This window comes from Crocodylus porosus, unplaced genomic scaffold (assembly GCF_001723895.1).
Source record: "Crocodylus porosus isolate Cpor-Errol unplaced genomic scaffold, CroPor_comp1, whole genome shotgun sequence".
Classification (NCBI taxonomy): domain Eukaryota; kingdom Metazoa; phylum Chordata; order Crocodylia; family Crocodylidae; genus Crocodylus; species Crocodylus porosus.
The window spans coordinates 6,381,763-6,398,671 of record NW_017728928.1 but is presented as its reverse complement, the minus strand read 5'-3'; the positions used below and the strand labels follow the sequence as shown (position 1 = coordinate 6,398,671).

The 16,909-nt window shown below is 43.9% G+C and overlaps 1 protein-coding gene across 1 annotated transcript; it reads right to left on the bottom strand.

Annotated features, from left to right (window-relative positions):
* Positions 1-1,087: 1,087 nt before the first annotated feature.
* On the bottom strand, positions 1,088-16,857 carry CRLF3 (cytokine receptor like factor 3). Its single transcript, XM_019542426.1, has 8 exons — positions 16,686-16,857; positions 13,070-13,277; positions 11,050-11,137; positions 10,348-10,525; positions 9,339-9,561; positions 8,224-8,356; positions 4,737-4,849; positions 1,088-3,414 (listed from the first exon to the last, which is right to left on the bottom strand). Exons 1-8 carry the CDS (start codon positions 16,800-16,802, stop codon positions 3,164-3,166), a joined length of 1,311 nt encoding a protein of 436 aa, XP_019397971.1. The 5' UTR covers positions 16,803-16,857; the 3' UTR covers positions 1,088-3,163.
* Positions 16,858-16,909: the final 52 nt, after the last annotated feature.

Below are 16,909 nucleotides of genomic sequence, written 5' to 3'. Positions count from 1 at the left end.
TTTAAATAAAAGCAGTAGAGGGATGGAACAGTCTGCATGCTGGGGGCGGGCAGTAAATCAGGGACCCATACTCATTCAGTATGCCAGGACGGGGGGAAGCTAGACTTCCACACACAAGCAAATATAGCAAGCCCATTTCTTGATGAGCTAGAACAGGAAAACAGCCATTTTGTTGAAAAGTGATGGTAATAAGCACAGAAATAACTGTCTGAAGCAGGCTGTGTTTATTCCTTCAAGGTGTTTGAATGAACAGTTCAGAAATAAGTCCAGAAAACTAAGGATGCCAGTGGAAGCATGTGACTGTGGTTATATTTGCACAAAGAGGTTTTTTGAGAAGGAAACAAGACATAGAGTTACCAATGTACTAGGGAGTTGAAAACTTGTAGAGCTACAGGATGCATAGAAAAACTTAAAATCCCAACCTTAGTTCATTTCAAGTGCTAATGTACATGCTTCAGTACCAGGTACTGTGAATATGGTGTGCCATTGACTGCCATCCAGAAAGAATGCCAGTGTAAAACTGTTGCTAATACAGACTTGTTTCATGGATAGCAAATCTATGTATTGAAAGACTAAATATGGAGGCTGTATAGCCAGCTGCATAGTTGTAAAGATTTCATGGTCCTGTCCTATAAGAGAAATGAGTATGAAGCTAATGGTCTATGACAAGGCTGTCCACTTGCAGCATGCTCTGCACCAAGGGATGGGGGAGCTGGTGGCACAGAGCCACCAGGGTGCTTAAGGTGGGGTGAGGGAGCAACCACTTGCTTCCCTACATGTGGTACACAGGGATGGGGGAACTAATTCGTGTGATGCAGCAGGATGGGAGATGGCTGCCTGCAGGGCCCATAGCATGCAACAGCCCTGGTCTATGAAACCAATGCTATTAGACCAGGGGTTCCTAATTTGGTTCACATACTGCTTGGGGTACACAAGACACTTTAGGGAGGGTATATGTGGGAGAAATTGTGTAATGGTGGATTTAAATTTTCATTATAACTGGCATTTAAGGGGTTAAAATAAGTGCGCTGGTAGGGGCTATGCAATAAGGAAAAAAATTAGGAACCGCTGCACTGGACCACATGCATTGAGGCATCAACTTTTATTTTAAAAAATTCTTCACATAAAGACAAACATCTCTCAGTTGAGGTAAGTGAATGTAATGGCTTAAGAGACTACACTTTAAAAGCTTCATGGCAGGTTTAACAGCGTTTGAAGGCCTCACACATTACAGTATTGGAGTCACAACTCATAGAAACCTTTTAAAGAAAGAATTCTCCAACTGAAGGGAGAGGATTGTAACAGGAGTTGAACAGTACCCACTTAACTTTGCAACTTAGTTTTCTGAAGTTGTGAGGACAAGTAGCCTAAATCAAGCAAATGACAAATCTACTCAAGCCTTTCATTTGAAGAGACAATGTTCTGATGACTACCAAACTCACGGACACAATGACATGCTGGCTCTTCTCATAGCTACATTTTTGAAAGGAGTTCACACAGCACTTCCTAGCAAAGAAGTACCCTGAACCTTACCAATAGCCCTATAATTATTCTGTTTCACCTGAGTGTCCTGTAACATTAATATTTTGAGCCTTTTCATAACTGCAAGAAAAAACACTTGCCTCTTAAATCTGTGAGTACCCACAATTTTTAAAAAGCAAACAAGTTGAGGTCTGTCAGAAGCAAGTCTTTACAGCTAATATTTTGACTCCTACAAGCAAAAGGTCAGCACTACTTCCTGGAAAAAGCTATATTCTGCTATTCGCTTCGGTGCTATCTTCACCTTTGGCAGGCTGCACCTCATGCCAAACACTTTCATAGTTATAAGTAAAAATCTATACATAGAAGAAAACTGCTTGTTGAACCTTTTTCTTCCATTCAAACGGAGACTGAAGAAGAGGCATTTCTTTAGGAAGGTAGAAACTGCTGCGTTCCAAGATGAGCAGTTCTCCATGATTATCCTTGCCTCTACTCCAGCACTGGTCACCCTTTTAAAGGCAAAATACATGAAATACAAACACTGAGTGACTTAACTTTAACACTAATGTATAGGACAGATACAGCTAATGTGAGGATAACACTGAAGAAATAAGGCCAAGGTATGATTGTCTAGGACTAAAGATAAAGGGTGTTTTTTTTTCCAAAATATTGCCACTTTTTTTAAAAAAATGCTAAAAAATACTTTATATATAAAAAGCTCGCTTTTGAGGTAAGAAAAGCTTCTTCCATATAATTTATGTTGGGATCCTCCCAAAGCATTTACTAAATGCTTTTTATTAAGTCAAGTCTTGACTAGGAATAGAACTTGTTTAGACAAAGTCCTTATTCTAGATGTGAGCTGCTACTTAGTTAATACTGTAGCTTCAGTCAGCTTTTGTAAGAATGCTGGACAAGTTCACAGTCCATCCCTACACAGTTGCTCATCTTTGCTTTAAGCGTTGTGGATCTGCTGGTACTAAGCTGCAGCCATCAGCATGGTCTACCTGATTTATTATTGAAAACCTATTCCAAAAAGCTATATACAATGCTGTTCAAGAAATACCTGAAAACTAAGGCACATCTGCAAAGAACTGAGACATTTAACACATTGACTACATCTTGAAACTGACATTTAGGCTCAGACATCCTTCCTCTGGAGAAGGATCAGTACCACATCTGGAAGAGAGTGCTGTCATGGGTAGAAACACTACTGGTTCAGATTTTGAAGGGGGCAAGTTACAGCACTTTGTGAAAGTAAGCCCAGCTGAATTTCCCTGCTGTAAGATAATTTGCTGTTATTGCAAGTGGTATAAATAAGACTTTGGTCCACTAATGTCAAGCCAGAGGTTGCAGGCTTGTTTCACAGAACAGCCACACTAAGCAAGTTAGAGATGCACTTGTTGTGTACAATTAAGCTGGAGTACAATAGAACACTGATAGAAGTCTAGAAAAAAGAATATAAAACTTTTAAGGATTTATCACAAAATTAGTTTGGCAGAAGAAATAAATTTCTGTTCTACTTCCTCCTTCCTGTAGCCCAGATTAAGTGGGTCATTTTTTCTGTCACACATTTTGAAATAAATCCAGTAAGATACACCATAGGAGAGTTCAAGTAATGTAAAGACAGGATTTGTTAAACCACAGAGACACCAACAGCTGAAAACATTTCAGTGCTTCTCAGAAGCTAGAACACCAGCACCTTCCAGCCTGGGTAGGAGAATGAACAGCCAAAATATAGAGAACCACACGACTGATCAAGTACCCAATCAAAAACCACTTCCCTGTTGTTGGAACTAATGGTCACTCTCAATTTGAAGTTTCCTGCATCCTTGGCAGGACCTAACTGCACAATTTCCATGTCAAATGTCACAGTTGATCCAGTAGTTACAGCAGGCAGTTGGTTTGTCATCTCTTTGCCATTTACAAATACAGCTCCTGAAAGAGTCCAGATACAACAAGTTATTTATAGAGAATACAAAGTAGCATGATGGTGACTGGCTGCATCATGAAAGCTTCCCCCAAACATACATCATCCTGTTCAATCTGGTCATCACTCAAATACACCCAGGAAACAGGAACAATTACTTTGTTGCAACAGCTGCACCCAGTCCAAATCTAGTAGCTCTTTCCAAAGGTAACATCAACAAAAGCATTAGTCTCTACACTGCTTTGCTACAGCAGAACAGCAAGTGCATTAACTGAACTAGTCTCTCACTACAGTATCTTGACACTAAACTATTACATTTTTCAGTCATATCAATGTGGACAGAACAGCAGTTCCCCAAGACAGCTATTAACCACTGACTTCTCAATATAAAATGAGAGACCAGCGTTAAAAATAAGCTTGAGGAATGAGTTAACTATACGGATAATTTCAGGTTCAAGATTTGTGAAGTTGCATAATCTCCATTTTTGGAACTTTCAAGTGCAGGTTAGATTAACATTAGTGCAGGACTAATCCTGCCTTGAGCAGGGGACGGTTTTAGATAATCTCCTGAGGTCCTTCCAGCCCTATTTTTCTAAAATACTATAGGACAAGTTACACAAGGATTAAATGTCCTACCAACAGCCTGAGTTAACGTTGACAAATCAAGGCTATCACAAGCAAGCCATAGGGTCAAGAAACAAAGGTAAAAAAAGTACGGGGTCATATAAATAACCTCAGAATATCATCTTGTGCTGCGGCTGGGGAAAGAGAGAGATGCTTTTCACAGGCTGAGTCTGGAACATCAAGGAAGTGATGTTTTGCCAATCCTGCATATTTAGCTACTGCAAGCTCCCAGGGCAGGGACCATGTTTTAAAAAATGCATGGATAGTGCCTTGCAAGATTTTGGGCATTCCAGGAATAAAACGGAGTCTCAAGTTGTGCTGGATCCCCACCCTTTTCCTCCCTCACGCCAGTCAGAAAAGGGAAAGCCTCCATGAAGCTGCTATCATTTCCCCAAATATCTAACATGGGACCAGTGGGTGGCTTTATAAAGTACAGAAGCAGAATGAAATGTGTGTGCATTGCCAGACCTTGCACAGAGTTAGATGAACCAGTCACACAGTACCATGGTCTGCTTCCAAAAATGCAGGTCATTATAGCTAGTTTGACCCTGCTTAGGCTGCTGAAAATTGCTAAAATTCAGTGGTAACAGATGTAGCAGCCTGGGGGAAACAAGAGGTGCATGTAGTTTGCACACACACAAGGGTCACAGCCAAGATCTTAACAAACAAGGGGATGATATCCTTCAGTAATACAAAACGAACTCACCGTTGGTGCTAATACACACTGCTTTATCTCGCTGCAAAGAGTCATAGCCGTTCTGCTGCTCCACACAAACTCCCAGACTGTCTCGCCTGTCTGACTGACCAACAGTTTCAATTCTATGAAAAAGAAAGTGTTCAGAGCTTTAGTTTCAAAGAAGACTAAACAATGAAATCTTCACCACATCTCTTCTACTCAACGCTGGGGAAGCTTCAAACACTTGCTACAGGTTTTCCAACTATCTCATCCAACTTGTTCAGAGATCATTTCCACTATGTGATTAAGGTCCTTCTATAAGACCTGTTTCCCCAGGGCTCACCTGGGAAAAAGCAGTCCAGCTCTAGATCTGCTTAAAAACCCTCCAAATTTCACTCTTCCCCACTGTTCTACTTTAAAGGAAGCCTCTTTAGAGGAGGTTTCGATAGTTTTAGACCTTAGCTGCGCTATGCCATCCCTTAACATTCATGCCAATCCAGGCAGTATCTCAAGTTTGCATTTACTGCAACAGATTACTTTCAATGCTTAGGGCAAGATGTTATCCTTTTATCAGGTGCAAAAGACCCCATGTCAGCAGCAGGGATTCAGGACATAGTAACCCCGAGCAGGCTTAACAGAGCATGTGAGGCAGTTTGAGAAGAGGACAAGAGCAATTTATATCTGATGAACAAATGTCGGCTTTCAGGACTGATCACTCATCTGCTTGACGGGAAACAGACTTGATCCAGGGCAAAGGCCACATAACCTGCATGCTTAAGGACATTTCTATAACCAGGTCTGTTGTCTTCTGCCTCATGAGTCATAATTTTGTGTTGCTGACCTTTCTTAAAGATGCCAAGTGACATTTTCAAAAGTACCTAAGTGACATAGGAGCCCAAACTTAATTAATTGATTTTGGAGGAAACGGTCTTCGTAGAGCCCAAGTCACTTTTGAAAATGGGCCTCAGGAGCTTAAGTAACTTAGATCTTCTCAAAAGTGTGATCTGCTACATTTTGGTTTTCATTAAAGACTATGAAAAATGGAGCAGATGCTGGGTGTGTGTCAAACTGTACAAAAAGAGACAAGTTGAAGCTTCAAGAACTGGAAATTAAATCAATGCAGCCTTTATGCACTGCGTTTGAGAAAGTAAGTTAGCAAATTATGAGTTAATTCCTTCAAGACCTGCAGGGCAAATGAAAATTGGAACCACGTTTTCTTCTCATGCTCTGTCAGCCTTTTCTGTCTTCTGGGAACTATCACTGAGATAGCAGGCAGCTTACGTTATAATAAAAAAAACAGAGCCCTAAAAGTTTTGCAGTTGGAACTGATCCACAACAAGAATGTTTTTGTACAAAACAACCTTTGAGGGGATTTGCAATTCCCCTCTGGCATATTTTTGGATTTTAAATTAGCTCTAGGGACTATATTCAGAAAGCATGGTAAAGATTTAAATTTACAAATTACCAGCTAGAGTTAACTCCTTTGTATTCAACTACGAAACACCAGCTCTCTACACACAGAGCTCTTGTATCGTTGCCTCAGAAGTCAGCATCTTTCCTCAATGTATGGGCACAAACTTTCCTGTACGTTTCAAGCCCACCTGAAGCAAGTGACCACCACTTTGGGATGAGCTCTCTCACACGAATGAGCAAGTTAGAGACCACTCAGACTAGCAAGAGGGACAAAGCAGCATTCAGGGAATCAGCAGCTCAACACTTAAAACATAACATGCTAGAACAGAAGCAGCATGAAGGGCCTGAGCACTACAGCGAGAAGTGGAGACGAAGGCAAGCATCCCAAGACAAAGCACCATGATTCCCCACCTCTTCCACAAATAGAGCTTAAATTGTGATACACCCATAGGCTTATTGACGGGCATTGGCTCCTTTGCTTCATATGTGCTGTTTCCAATAGCAAAACTACCCAGCTGTTTAGCCCCAGTCAGACACAGTGAACATTGGAAACACACAGTGGAAAGCTGGGACGAGCCTTGGCCCAGGACAGTGATATCATCCCCCAGGCCACAAACTCATCCGAGGTAAAAGAAAAGCATTGCTCTGGGAGGGGGCGCAGACTGCTGTCTCTATCCGAGAGGTCTTTCCACATCCTGATCACGTGGCACAAATTACAGAATTGCCTCACAAATACCCATAATGGGACCCATGTCCAATTCCTTCAGGAGCCCGCTTACCTCTTGGTGAATACACTGTCGAAACAGATGGAGGAAGCCAAAAATGAAGTATTACACTCCTCAACCAACAGAATCTTACACGTCCTTTGAAATCGGAAGCTCCCAGGAAGCTTGAGGAGAGTGGCATAAACAACCTATGGTCGAAGCAGAGGTTCTCCAGCGTCTCCCGCTGCACCTTTTGCAGCCACATGCCAGTTAACACTACTGCACTGAAACAGTCTTCCCATGGCAAGAAACCCTTGTAACCAAACCGCAGGGCAAAGGATTCTTATCTATTATTAATGCCCATGTGTAAGAAAGATATAATCTGGAACAGAACCAAGGAAAACCCAAAGCTCTGCATTTAGTTGCAGAGTTCTGAGCCAAGGGATAGTAAATCTAGTATTTACTCTGAGGTAGAAGCCATGTGCCTCTCTACACCCATGTCAGACAATGGCAGGCAAACAGGCTCTTATCCTATGGCCATCTAACAATCAGAGAAAGCACCTGTCAGGAAAGAGGAAGTGAAACATCACGCAGCAAACTCCCTAGACAAATGTCACCATCACATCCTGTAAGTTGCCCACGGAGCTTTCTGTGGGACTGGAAAGGACAGGAATGACACTGGGTAGTTAGAGAAAGTCAAGAAAAGGCCTTGTCTGAGTCTCAGTTATAACCATCATTGATGGGCATCATGAGACGCCTCCACAGAGACACTCCACGTTGCCAGTTAGTGCTGTCCCAAGGGAAGAGCTCGGCACAGGAATGCTACCAGCATTTCTCATCTCATCTCATTGTTATGCCAAATTAAAAACTTAACCCTGAAAGGAAGTTTCCCAAGAAAGCTTCTCAGCTCAGCTTTAGTTGTTGGTTATAGGGGCTGTCTGATAAGAGATCAGTGGAAGTTTCACCTGCTTAAGCTTTTACAGTGTCACATGGAAACAAGTCTCTAAAAACCCTGAGAAAAGCGGGTGGGAAACGTCTGCTGGTTATGGACATGATCCAAAGCCAGCTGGAATCAATGAAAGACACTCAGTCAAAGACTCCCACTTACTTCAGTAGGCTGTAATCAGTCACTAGCAATTATGAGAAGCCCCAAATGCACCACAGTTATGATAGTTCTGGGCTAAATTTTGCACTTCATTTCAGTTTCCATTTAGACGGGGGTGAAATCTCCAAGACAATGTTGAACACTGCTCTGAGAAACAAGGAAGTGGAAGTGGAGAGAGGAAGGATCAGGCTCCACACAAGGGGAGGAACATGCATGAACAACTTCAACACAGAGAGCAAGGCAGGAAATTCAGTTTGCATAAGCGCACCATGCCGTGGTAAGAGCTTGAACTTGCCTGAACGTTAAAGTCTGCCCACAAAAGTACGTTGGAGCTTTGGAGTAGAGCACACCAGAGGACTGCGAATCGTTTCGAAGTGCTATGTTCCTTCGACTGCTCAGGCTGTAGCCCTCCAAACCAGGTGTCCATTCTATAAGAACAGGAGATGATAAATGCTGGCCCAAATTAAACTTTCTCCCCCAACAAGAGCTACGCAGCAGTCATCTTTCCTTTTACTTTTGTGAAGCTTCCAGTCTAATGTTAACAAAGCTCTGGAGCTTGAGCTCCCTTGGACTAAGAGTAGAGAAACTTTTCTGCAATGTTTTGAATGACTGCCTCAAAATTAACATGCAGCTGACTTGTTGGTGTGGTCACTATAAACATAAAAACCAGAGTATCCAAAGAAAAGCCCTGATGACTCCAGTGCCCTTATAAAACTGAGGCCAAGGATGACAGAGTTGTCATTTCCAGATAACCTAACACCTAGTCTTACAGACACTGATGTTCACTTCTGGAAGATGAGGAAGATCTCTCTCATATTTCAGTTTTGACATTCAAACAGCTGGACAAGCTTAGCCAACAACTTTTCTGTGATGGCAACACTGCTACGCTACTATACCAAAATAATGCAGTAAAGGAGCTCACTGTCATTTGAGCCTTCCCAACTCAAGGAACTCTTCCCATCTACTAATCAAATAACCAGGAATACTTGAAGATAAATTTGTCCCAGAGCCACTATTTTTCTTTGCCCTCTCTTTGTACTAAAAGTAGTAAATAACCCACAGCCAACCAGCAAGCTGCTTTAAAATTTCTCATAGAGCACTGAACAAAGTTGCACACCTATGCTTTTCAAGGCCAAGCACAAGCTCCAGCCCAAGCACAAGACTAAAAGCTACCATTTGTACAAAACAGCAGTGTTGTAGAGGTGAAAACTTAATCATAGGATAAACTCTAAGAACCCTGCCACAGGAGGTATCATAGTGTTCTGACATAACTTGAAGTGTAATTACCTTATATTACACTTTGGGTAGCGCTGACTGGTATCTGTCATATACCAGTCAGCGCCACCCAACAGCACGTCTGGGGCTCTGCACAGACAACAGAGACTTCAAAAGATTAATACAAATGTTTACCATGAGGAACTAGTGTTGTACGGCCAGTCTGGGGGATGCTCCATGGACTCCACTCCTGCCTCCCATCACCTCGAGCGCACACTCGGAACTGGTAATCAATGTTGGGGTCAATCTGTAGCACTATGAACTCTGTCTCTGAGCCAACATACACATCTTCAAAGTGACTAGCAGTACTCCTGCGACACTGAAGCCTGTAGTCTTGAGGTACGAAGTCATCGTCCACCTAAACAGACAGTTATTAGACGATATTTTCCTCTCAAATTCTTTCCATTATACTTTGAAAGAGAACGTAGCAAGATAGCACTGCAAATCAGCAGCACATGGTATAGCACTACTCCCATTATTGGAACAGCAGGTCCAGTTCTGCTACATCCAATACCGGATGAACTGGACAGTGCTCAGAAGAGCCTTTGTTAAAAAGACTGGGATGTATGCCTTACAGCAAGAGATCCAAAGGAGATCACTGAGTCTTTTAAGAAAGGGAAGCCTATTGTAGCTACAGAGGTGGACAGAACTCTAGAAAGTTTCTCACCCTAGCAAAGAGCGAGAACCAACAGACAACATTTCAAAGACAGACAATTCAGACTAGAAGCATATCTCCGACTTAGAAATGAGGGTAGTAATTTTTATCAGCAGTCCCTGCTGGCTCTCCCAGAGCAGGTATTGGGCAGAGCTGTTGTAGTAAGAGATCTAGTAAAGGGCAGGTGCTAGGGGTGACAGGCACTCTCAAACACTGCAAATGAGCAGACAAATGCTCGTGAGCAGCTAAATGGCAGAATTCTCACGTGGAGTCTTTGCACCAGGAAAATGCATCCCACAAGACTCACCACAGTATCCTGCATCTGAATGAAACAGTCAACATACAGTTGCTTCCAATGTAGTTTAACAGCAAGCTAGATACAGAGCACTGCACTGGAAGAAGGGGGAAATTGGGAGCAAAAGTGACAGTTTTGGAAATGGGACTCTAGAAGCAAGTCTGAGTGATGCCCATTCATGGTAGTTCACCCACCTTACACCATCGGACCAGGATACCCCCAGGCTTCTCAATAAGTTCCTCAATTTGGACAGGTGGTCGTGATGCTACTGTCCCATGACTGAATATTTGATTTTTTAGTATGGTAAGAAGACAGTCATCCAGCTGGGCAGACAGACAAGGCACATCAACCAACGAAGGTACTTCTGGCAAGCTGAGGAGAGAAAATTTGCTATAATATACAATTACAGAATACAAGCTTGTTCCGTATTTCGTCATGTGGGGTCGAGTCCAAACTCAGTTAAGGGGACAGAATTTGCAGAAGACGATAGTGCATGCTTTTAAAAAGAAATACTTTCATATCTGAAGGGGCTGATTTTAAGAAATTAGAAAGTCAAAAGAATCCCTCTTTTCAGATTTAGAAGTCTTGGAAAATAGAGATTGTTTCAGACTTAATGTGGTTGGCCATTTCTCTGCAGTTTCTTCTGGCATATAAGCCATTCCACTGGGAATGGCTTCATTATGTATAGATGGTCCACATTTCAAGGACCCCCATGACAGGATGAACACTATTCCAACTGTTACGGCTTATCCCCATCAGAGTTTTAGAACAGCAAAGCCTGAAGTAAACCTTTGAAACGAAAGCCCTCAACTCAATTACTCTAAAGGGAAAAATGTCAGCTGTGAAGGTAGGTCAATCATTACAAGTGTAATACCCCTGCCACATCCATGTCTTACCTATCCAGTTGAATGTGCGAGGCCTTTTTTGTGAAGCTGCATAGTGTCTCATTCTCGTCTCCTACACCCCCCTGGACAGCACTCTCTCCTAGAATCAAATGGTAAAAAAAAAAAAAAAGTACCTAGTGAGCAAAATGCTCAAGACTGACGCTTGTCAGTACAGGCTACTTTCTGAAGGAAGTGCAGTGTGCACAGCACTCCTGCAAGCCATGGGTGTTAAATTCTTAGAGTAAATACATAAGATACCTTTGTAGGTGCATAACATAACACCTGCTGCCCTGTCAAAATAGCTCCAAATGTACATCTCCATACCCAGAGCCTTCCATAGACACATCCATGAGATGGTTAGTGTCCCAAGCAGCAGCAGAATTATGAGTGTTGATTCCTTGCACTTGACTCTAATGCCCTCCTCCACCTACTCTAAAAGAAAGGAAACACCATCCTAAGCAGCAGTGAGTTTATCAGAATCTAAAATAGCTGACACAACAGCTGTAGCTTAACCGTGCAAGGAAAAAAAGACTCCTTAATTTAACCCATGGGCTTATTTGGGGATTTTTTTTTTTAAGTTTATTGGGGGGGTGGAGGGTGAGAGGGGTTGGTTTTTTTGCTAACATATCACTCTGATATTGTGTAAACTGTACCATGGGGAGAAGAAAGCATGCTTTTCCAACACCCAAGCTTTAATTCCTTACATTTAACTCGAAATTACTTCTCAAGTCACAAGAAGATGCAAGAACTTCTGCTCCAGCTCAGATTCTTTTCAAATTGACCACCTAATGGCTGCAGTATAATCTGTGAGAGTAAAGCAACCAAAGCCCAGTTCCAAATGGACTGGTACTACCAAATGAAACCCAAATGAAAGTGGCAGCGAGATGCAGGGAGCATGACTTGAATTCCCTTCCGACTCGCAACAACAGCCCCTCCAGCTCACAGTTACGGCACAGCACAAAGGAGCTTGTATTGCTACAGTCCACAGAGAAAGCCAGGACGCAGTAGAGTAGTAAGCAGAATGGCAACCAGGGACCTATAAGATCTGACACGGGTTGTTACCAGGTAACAACTCATTACTTCCATTACCTCATTAAGTCTCTATGCACAGCAGAGATGCATTAGTGCCCATTGCATAGGGGAACACAGAATTTTAAAGGAAAGTGGCAAGTTGATACTTGGAAACTGCCACCTCTCCTGTGGAAAGAGGATTTCATTCTTCAGGGCAGTCTGACTGGCACATTCCTTGAGCGTTAAGTTTACACCCAAGTGGCCACTACTAGGTTTTCTGCCAGCAGCAAGCTGCACAATACATTTTAGTTCACAAAAGATAAAACAGTGAAGAAAGCCAAGCTGAGATGGGAGAACAATGCAAGGAAGCAGCCAGCAGAGTCATAGCTAAAACCGCTATAGAGAAGGCTCTCCTGTGCTGGGAAATAAGCAAGGCAGACATTCCTTTCTGCCGAGGTATTTGGTACTGCTAGGACATGTTTACCGTAATGGGCAAACTTTCCAGACTTCTGTTGTTTTCTGTCCTGTCCTCCAAGCTGTGGGAGAATGGTTTGAGATAAAGTGGAACCCAAGGCTGGCAGAGGTCACCAAAAAACAGAGCAATCTTTAAGCGTCTGTGAGGTGTGGGTTTATGCCACAGCTAAAAATAACTAACTCCCTTCCAGTTCAGGACAAGTGCTCCCTCACTATTTGGACAGCAGCTCATTTTCCAAGATGACAAATTCAAATCTAAAGTCATTTTCTCATACAGAGAAGTTTTGCCAAGTGGCAAAACGTATCCCATGCAGAGAACAAACATGGGATCTATACACCACATGAGTTCTGAAGTCTAAAGATCACTCTGGGCCCTACAAACCTGGGCAGCATTCCTATTAAAAGTTTGATGATAAAGATATATGGCTACTCCTGAGAAATACTGGCCTTACAATGGTCTACAAAAAGTCTGGGAGCCACTGCTCTAGTCTTTCAGAGAAGACACATAGAAAGGTAAATAGAAGACATTATTTGAAATGCCCCTTACCTTCCTGGAGCAGGTCATCAGCTGTACTGACTCCATGTTCTATTAGCTTCTGGCATTCATCCAGTGGTTTGATACTCTCTTGTTCTATCGTATCTACTTCCTGCAGCAGTGCCATCAATCGCTCATCCAACAGCTTCCTCAGGGTCCCTTTTAAATCACTAAAATGCTGCTCAAGTACATCCCTCGTCAAAGCTGCGCTCTCTTTGATCTGATTGATACAAAGAAGAAGGGTTCAGGGTGACGGTGAAAACCAAGCTGGGCTTTTATCTTAACAAATTACTTCATCTGCATTTGCCTGCAGGAAAGGGATAAGGGAGGACAACTTTTACAAAGGATCACAACAAATCAACATGGTTGCGTCAGCCAGACAATTCAATAATTGCAGAATTTTCCACTTGTCCTCCCTTAGAAACAATGAACTGCACAAATGTAAAATGGGGAATGCCTGGGTAGCCAAGCAGTTCTGCAGACAAGGTTCTGGGAGCTTCAGCAAACTGCAAACTGAATGTGAGTCAATGTCATATACTGTTGCAAAAAAAGCCAACACCATATGGTGCGTTTAGACAGCAGTGTCGCATGCAAGACATGTGAAGTAATCCTTCTACTCTCCTCTAGCAGAGGCCCTCCTACCATTGGGCGCTGCGTCCAGTTTTGATCTCCGTATTTTAGGAAAGACATAAGCCAATAGGACAGAGTCCAGAGGCAAGTATTAAAAGTGATCAGAGGTCCAGGAAGCCTGACCTAGAAGGAAAAAATGGAAGAACTGAGTCTGTACAGAGAGGGAAAACTTGAGTGGGGAAACACTATAACAGTATTCAGTTATACCAAGGTTACTGCAGAGACAGAAGTAAAAGTGTTCTCCAGCACCAACATGGACAGGCAAAACAGCAATGGGCTTAAACTGCAAATAAAGTAGGTCTTGGTTACACATTAGGAAAAGCTTTCTAACTATAAGGAGAGAAAGCACTAGAATAGACTTCCTAGAGAAGTAGTTGAGCCCCGCATCATTTCAGCTTTTCAAAAACAGGCTGAACAAATATCCATCAGGATGACGTAGATAGAACTGACCTGCCTTGGGTCAAAGCAATGGACCTTTGACCTCTTTAAATCCCGGCTTCCCTTATCTTCTACAAGAAGACTATTGAGAGTAAATGCAAATTTTGCATTAGGTCAGACTGGTGGTTTATCTAACCCACTCTCTTGTCAAAACCTGAACCAAAAGCTTTAGAGTCAAGCACAAACACTGCATTCAGCTGTTTTGGGAATAACAGTCCCCTACAGAATATTCCCTCATCCCTTCCAATACTCAGAAGTTGGCTTAAACCCAGGAATGAGAGAGTTTATATCCCTTCCCATGCTCTTCTGTAGCAACTGTAACAACTCTGAATGCTCCTGTTATCCACATTAGATGACCGATTATTATTTTAATCCAGGTAAGCACTTCACCTCAAAAAGGTAAGGAATTCCATAAGCTAAACACACACTGTCTGACAAAAGTTTTTTTTCCAAACCCATGTTTGAACGGGTCACCTTTGATTTCCACTGCCCATCCCCTTGCTCTTTTATTACAAACCAGATGAACAGCAAGTCTGTCACTACTTCTACTGCAAAGTTGTAGCTTTGGAAAAAAAATTATTACAGAAGTGTTATTACAAGGAAGTTTACTAAATTGCTGCATCTGATTTTAGAAGATGAAAAAATATATTTGAATTTACAAAACAAAACCCCCAAAAAATCAATCACAAGTTAAAGTAAAAAAACAAACACTCCCGCTGCGTGCACTTTCACAAGTTACGGAAATGCTGTAAAAAACACCAAGCCCTACATGTCATTTCTAGATCTTTAGAAGCAGACAACCAGCACAGGAAGCTCTTCGGTTAAGTAAAATAAAATTTCCCCTTCAAGTAATATTCATAAGCCTCTGCAGCTGCCACACAGCTTGGTTTCTCTCCACATGTTATTTCAGAAAAAAGGAAGTGACTGGCCATGTACATGGGGGAGGTAAAGGAAGAAGAGAATAGCTTTCTTTTCCCCCCACCCCCTGCTGATACCACACCTTTTTTTGATTCACCTACAAACTCAGTGAGCATCAGAAGATTGATGTTAGACAAACTTCATTCAGAAGACAGTGAAGAAAACACTGGTGTATAAACTCATGCACAGGCTTCCAAAGATTTGCAAAGCACAGTACGGTGCTTCTAAGATGGAGCACAATGGAGCCACGCTAAGCAGCCCCCTATGGTCCAGCAGTCCCAAGCAATAACTTTGCTGCTGGCCCCAGCTCAGTCCAGAACCCCTGGGGTTTCCAGGCACTCTCACCCCTAAGTCACCGATTCAGAGCTCTCTCTATGATCAAAATGGCAGACTAAATCTGAAGCTGCAAAGAGGAATCTGAGAAACAGATGTTTGCGAGTGCAGAATGATCAGCCAAAGCTGCAGAACGGGAAGAGGTTCAGCACTAACATGCAAAATCCAGCATCTCATGGGAGGAAATAGCACAGACTAAGGAAAGGTGAACATAACTTAAGCAGTTACCCCCCTGCTCACTAAACCAAGTTGGTTTTCCTCCATCTCAACATGTTTCATGTTACCAAGCAGCATTATTATTTGGGCTAGTCATGTGCAAGTTACTCATTATCTTTAGCAGCCTGCAACATCAACCACTTTGGCAACAGTTAGGATTTCCGTACATCAACTGCCTGTTCAATTGTAACATCAGGATTCAAAGGTACCACAGAAATCTGTTGTAAACCCATGTATCAGCTTTTAGGAAACAAACAGAACTCCAACAACTTCGCTGAAAGGTCACGCCGCAAAACTGAAGGCACCAAAGCTGCAACAGATCTACAAAAACTAACGGGCATTCAGGCTGCGTCTTCCCTGCAGAGTACTCTCAGGTGACCTGTGATCAAGCGAGAGCACTCTGCTCAAATGAGAAGTCACAGCAGAGTCTTGCTGGTGCTGCACCCGTTGCGCGTTGCCAGCATCAACGGAGACACACCCCATGGTGCACATCCTGAGCCACACGCCGTTCCTTTACCAGCAAACGGAGAAAATTTGTCAATCTGGACCTGAGGGAAGTATGAGAAGCGGTTTAACCCACGTCTGCACCACGAGACGAGTGGGTTACCGATCTCCGCCTGCAGCCCCAGCCGCACGACACAGACCAGAGGCGCGAGGGCGCCGGCAGTTCGTGGCCGCACTCGAGGAAGAGCCCGATTTGTGTCTGCGGCCATCTCCACCATGCGCTTACGGCAGAGGAACGCGTGACATCCTGCACTGGACAGGACTCGACCCTTCCCATCCCATGTCGCCACAGCCGCCCGCTCTTTGGACCCAGGCTTCCCGGGCCCGATTACGGCGCCAAGCCCCCGTCCCGCCGCATCCTGCACTCGGCTCCCCGGCCTTTCTAGACTCCTGCCTACGTGCGCGGAGACGCACGGACGCGGGCACAGTGAAAGTCCCATGGGGGGCTCCACGCCAACCCCAGGCCTTCGCGCCGTGCGGGCACAACGCCTCACGAGCACGGCCGGGGGCAGGCGACCGACCCCCTGGAGAGTCGGCCGCCCCCTCACGCCCCTGGGGGCCGTGCAGGGCGTAGCCCATCCTCCCCCACCTGCTTGCGCGCCTGATGCAGCCCCCGCAGCCGCTGCTGCAACTCCCGCCGGTAGCTCCGCGCCGCCTCGATGCTCTCGTGAGCCTCCAGCAGCAGGTCCTCGGCCGCCGGCTCCATCCCGCCCCGGCCCGGCCCGGCCCGGCCGCGGGGCGAATGCTGGCAAGGGCCGCCCGGGGCTGGGCTCACACCCGGAAACGCTGCACATCCGGGCACCGCGAGGGGGG

Excerpts from the sequence above, each read along its gene's own strand:
- CRLF3 (XM_019542426.1), bottom strand. The coding sequence starts at position 16,802 with ATGGAGCCGGCGGCCGAGGACCTGCTGCTGGAGGCTCACGAGAGCATC. Across the intron at positions 13,278-16,685 it reads TGCATCAGGCGCGCAAGCAG|ATCAAAGAGAGCGCAGCTTT; the intron begins GTGGGGGAGGAT and ends TGTATCAATCAG. Across the intron at positions 3,415-4,736 it reads AGTGTGTATTAGCACCAACG|GAGCTGTATTTGTAAATGGC; the intron begins GTGAGTTCGTTT and ends GGACTCTTTCAG.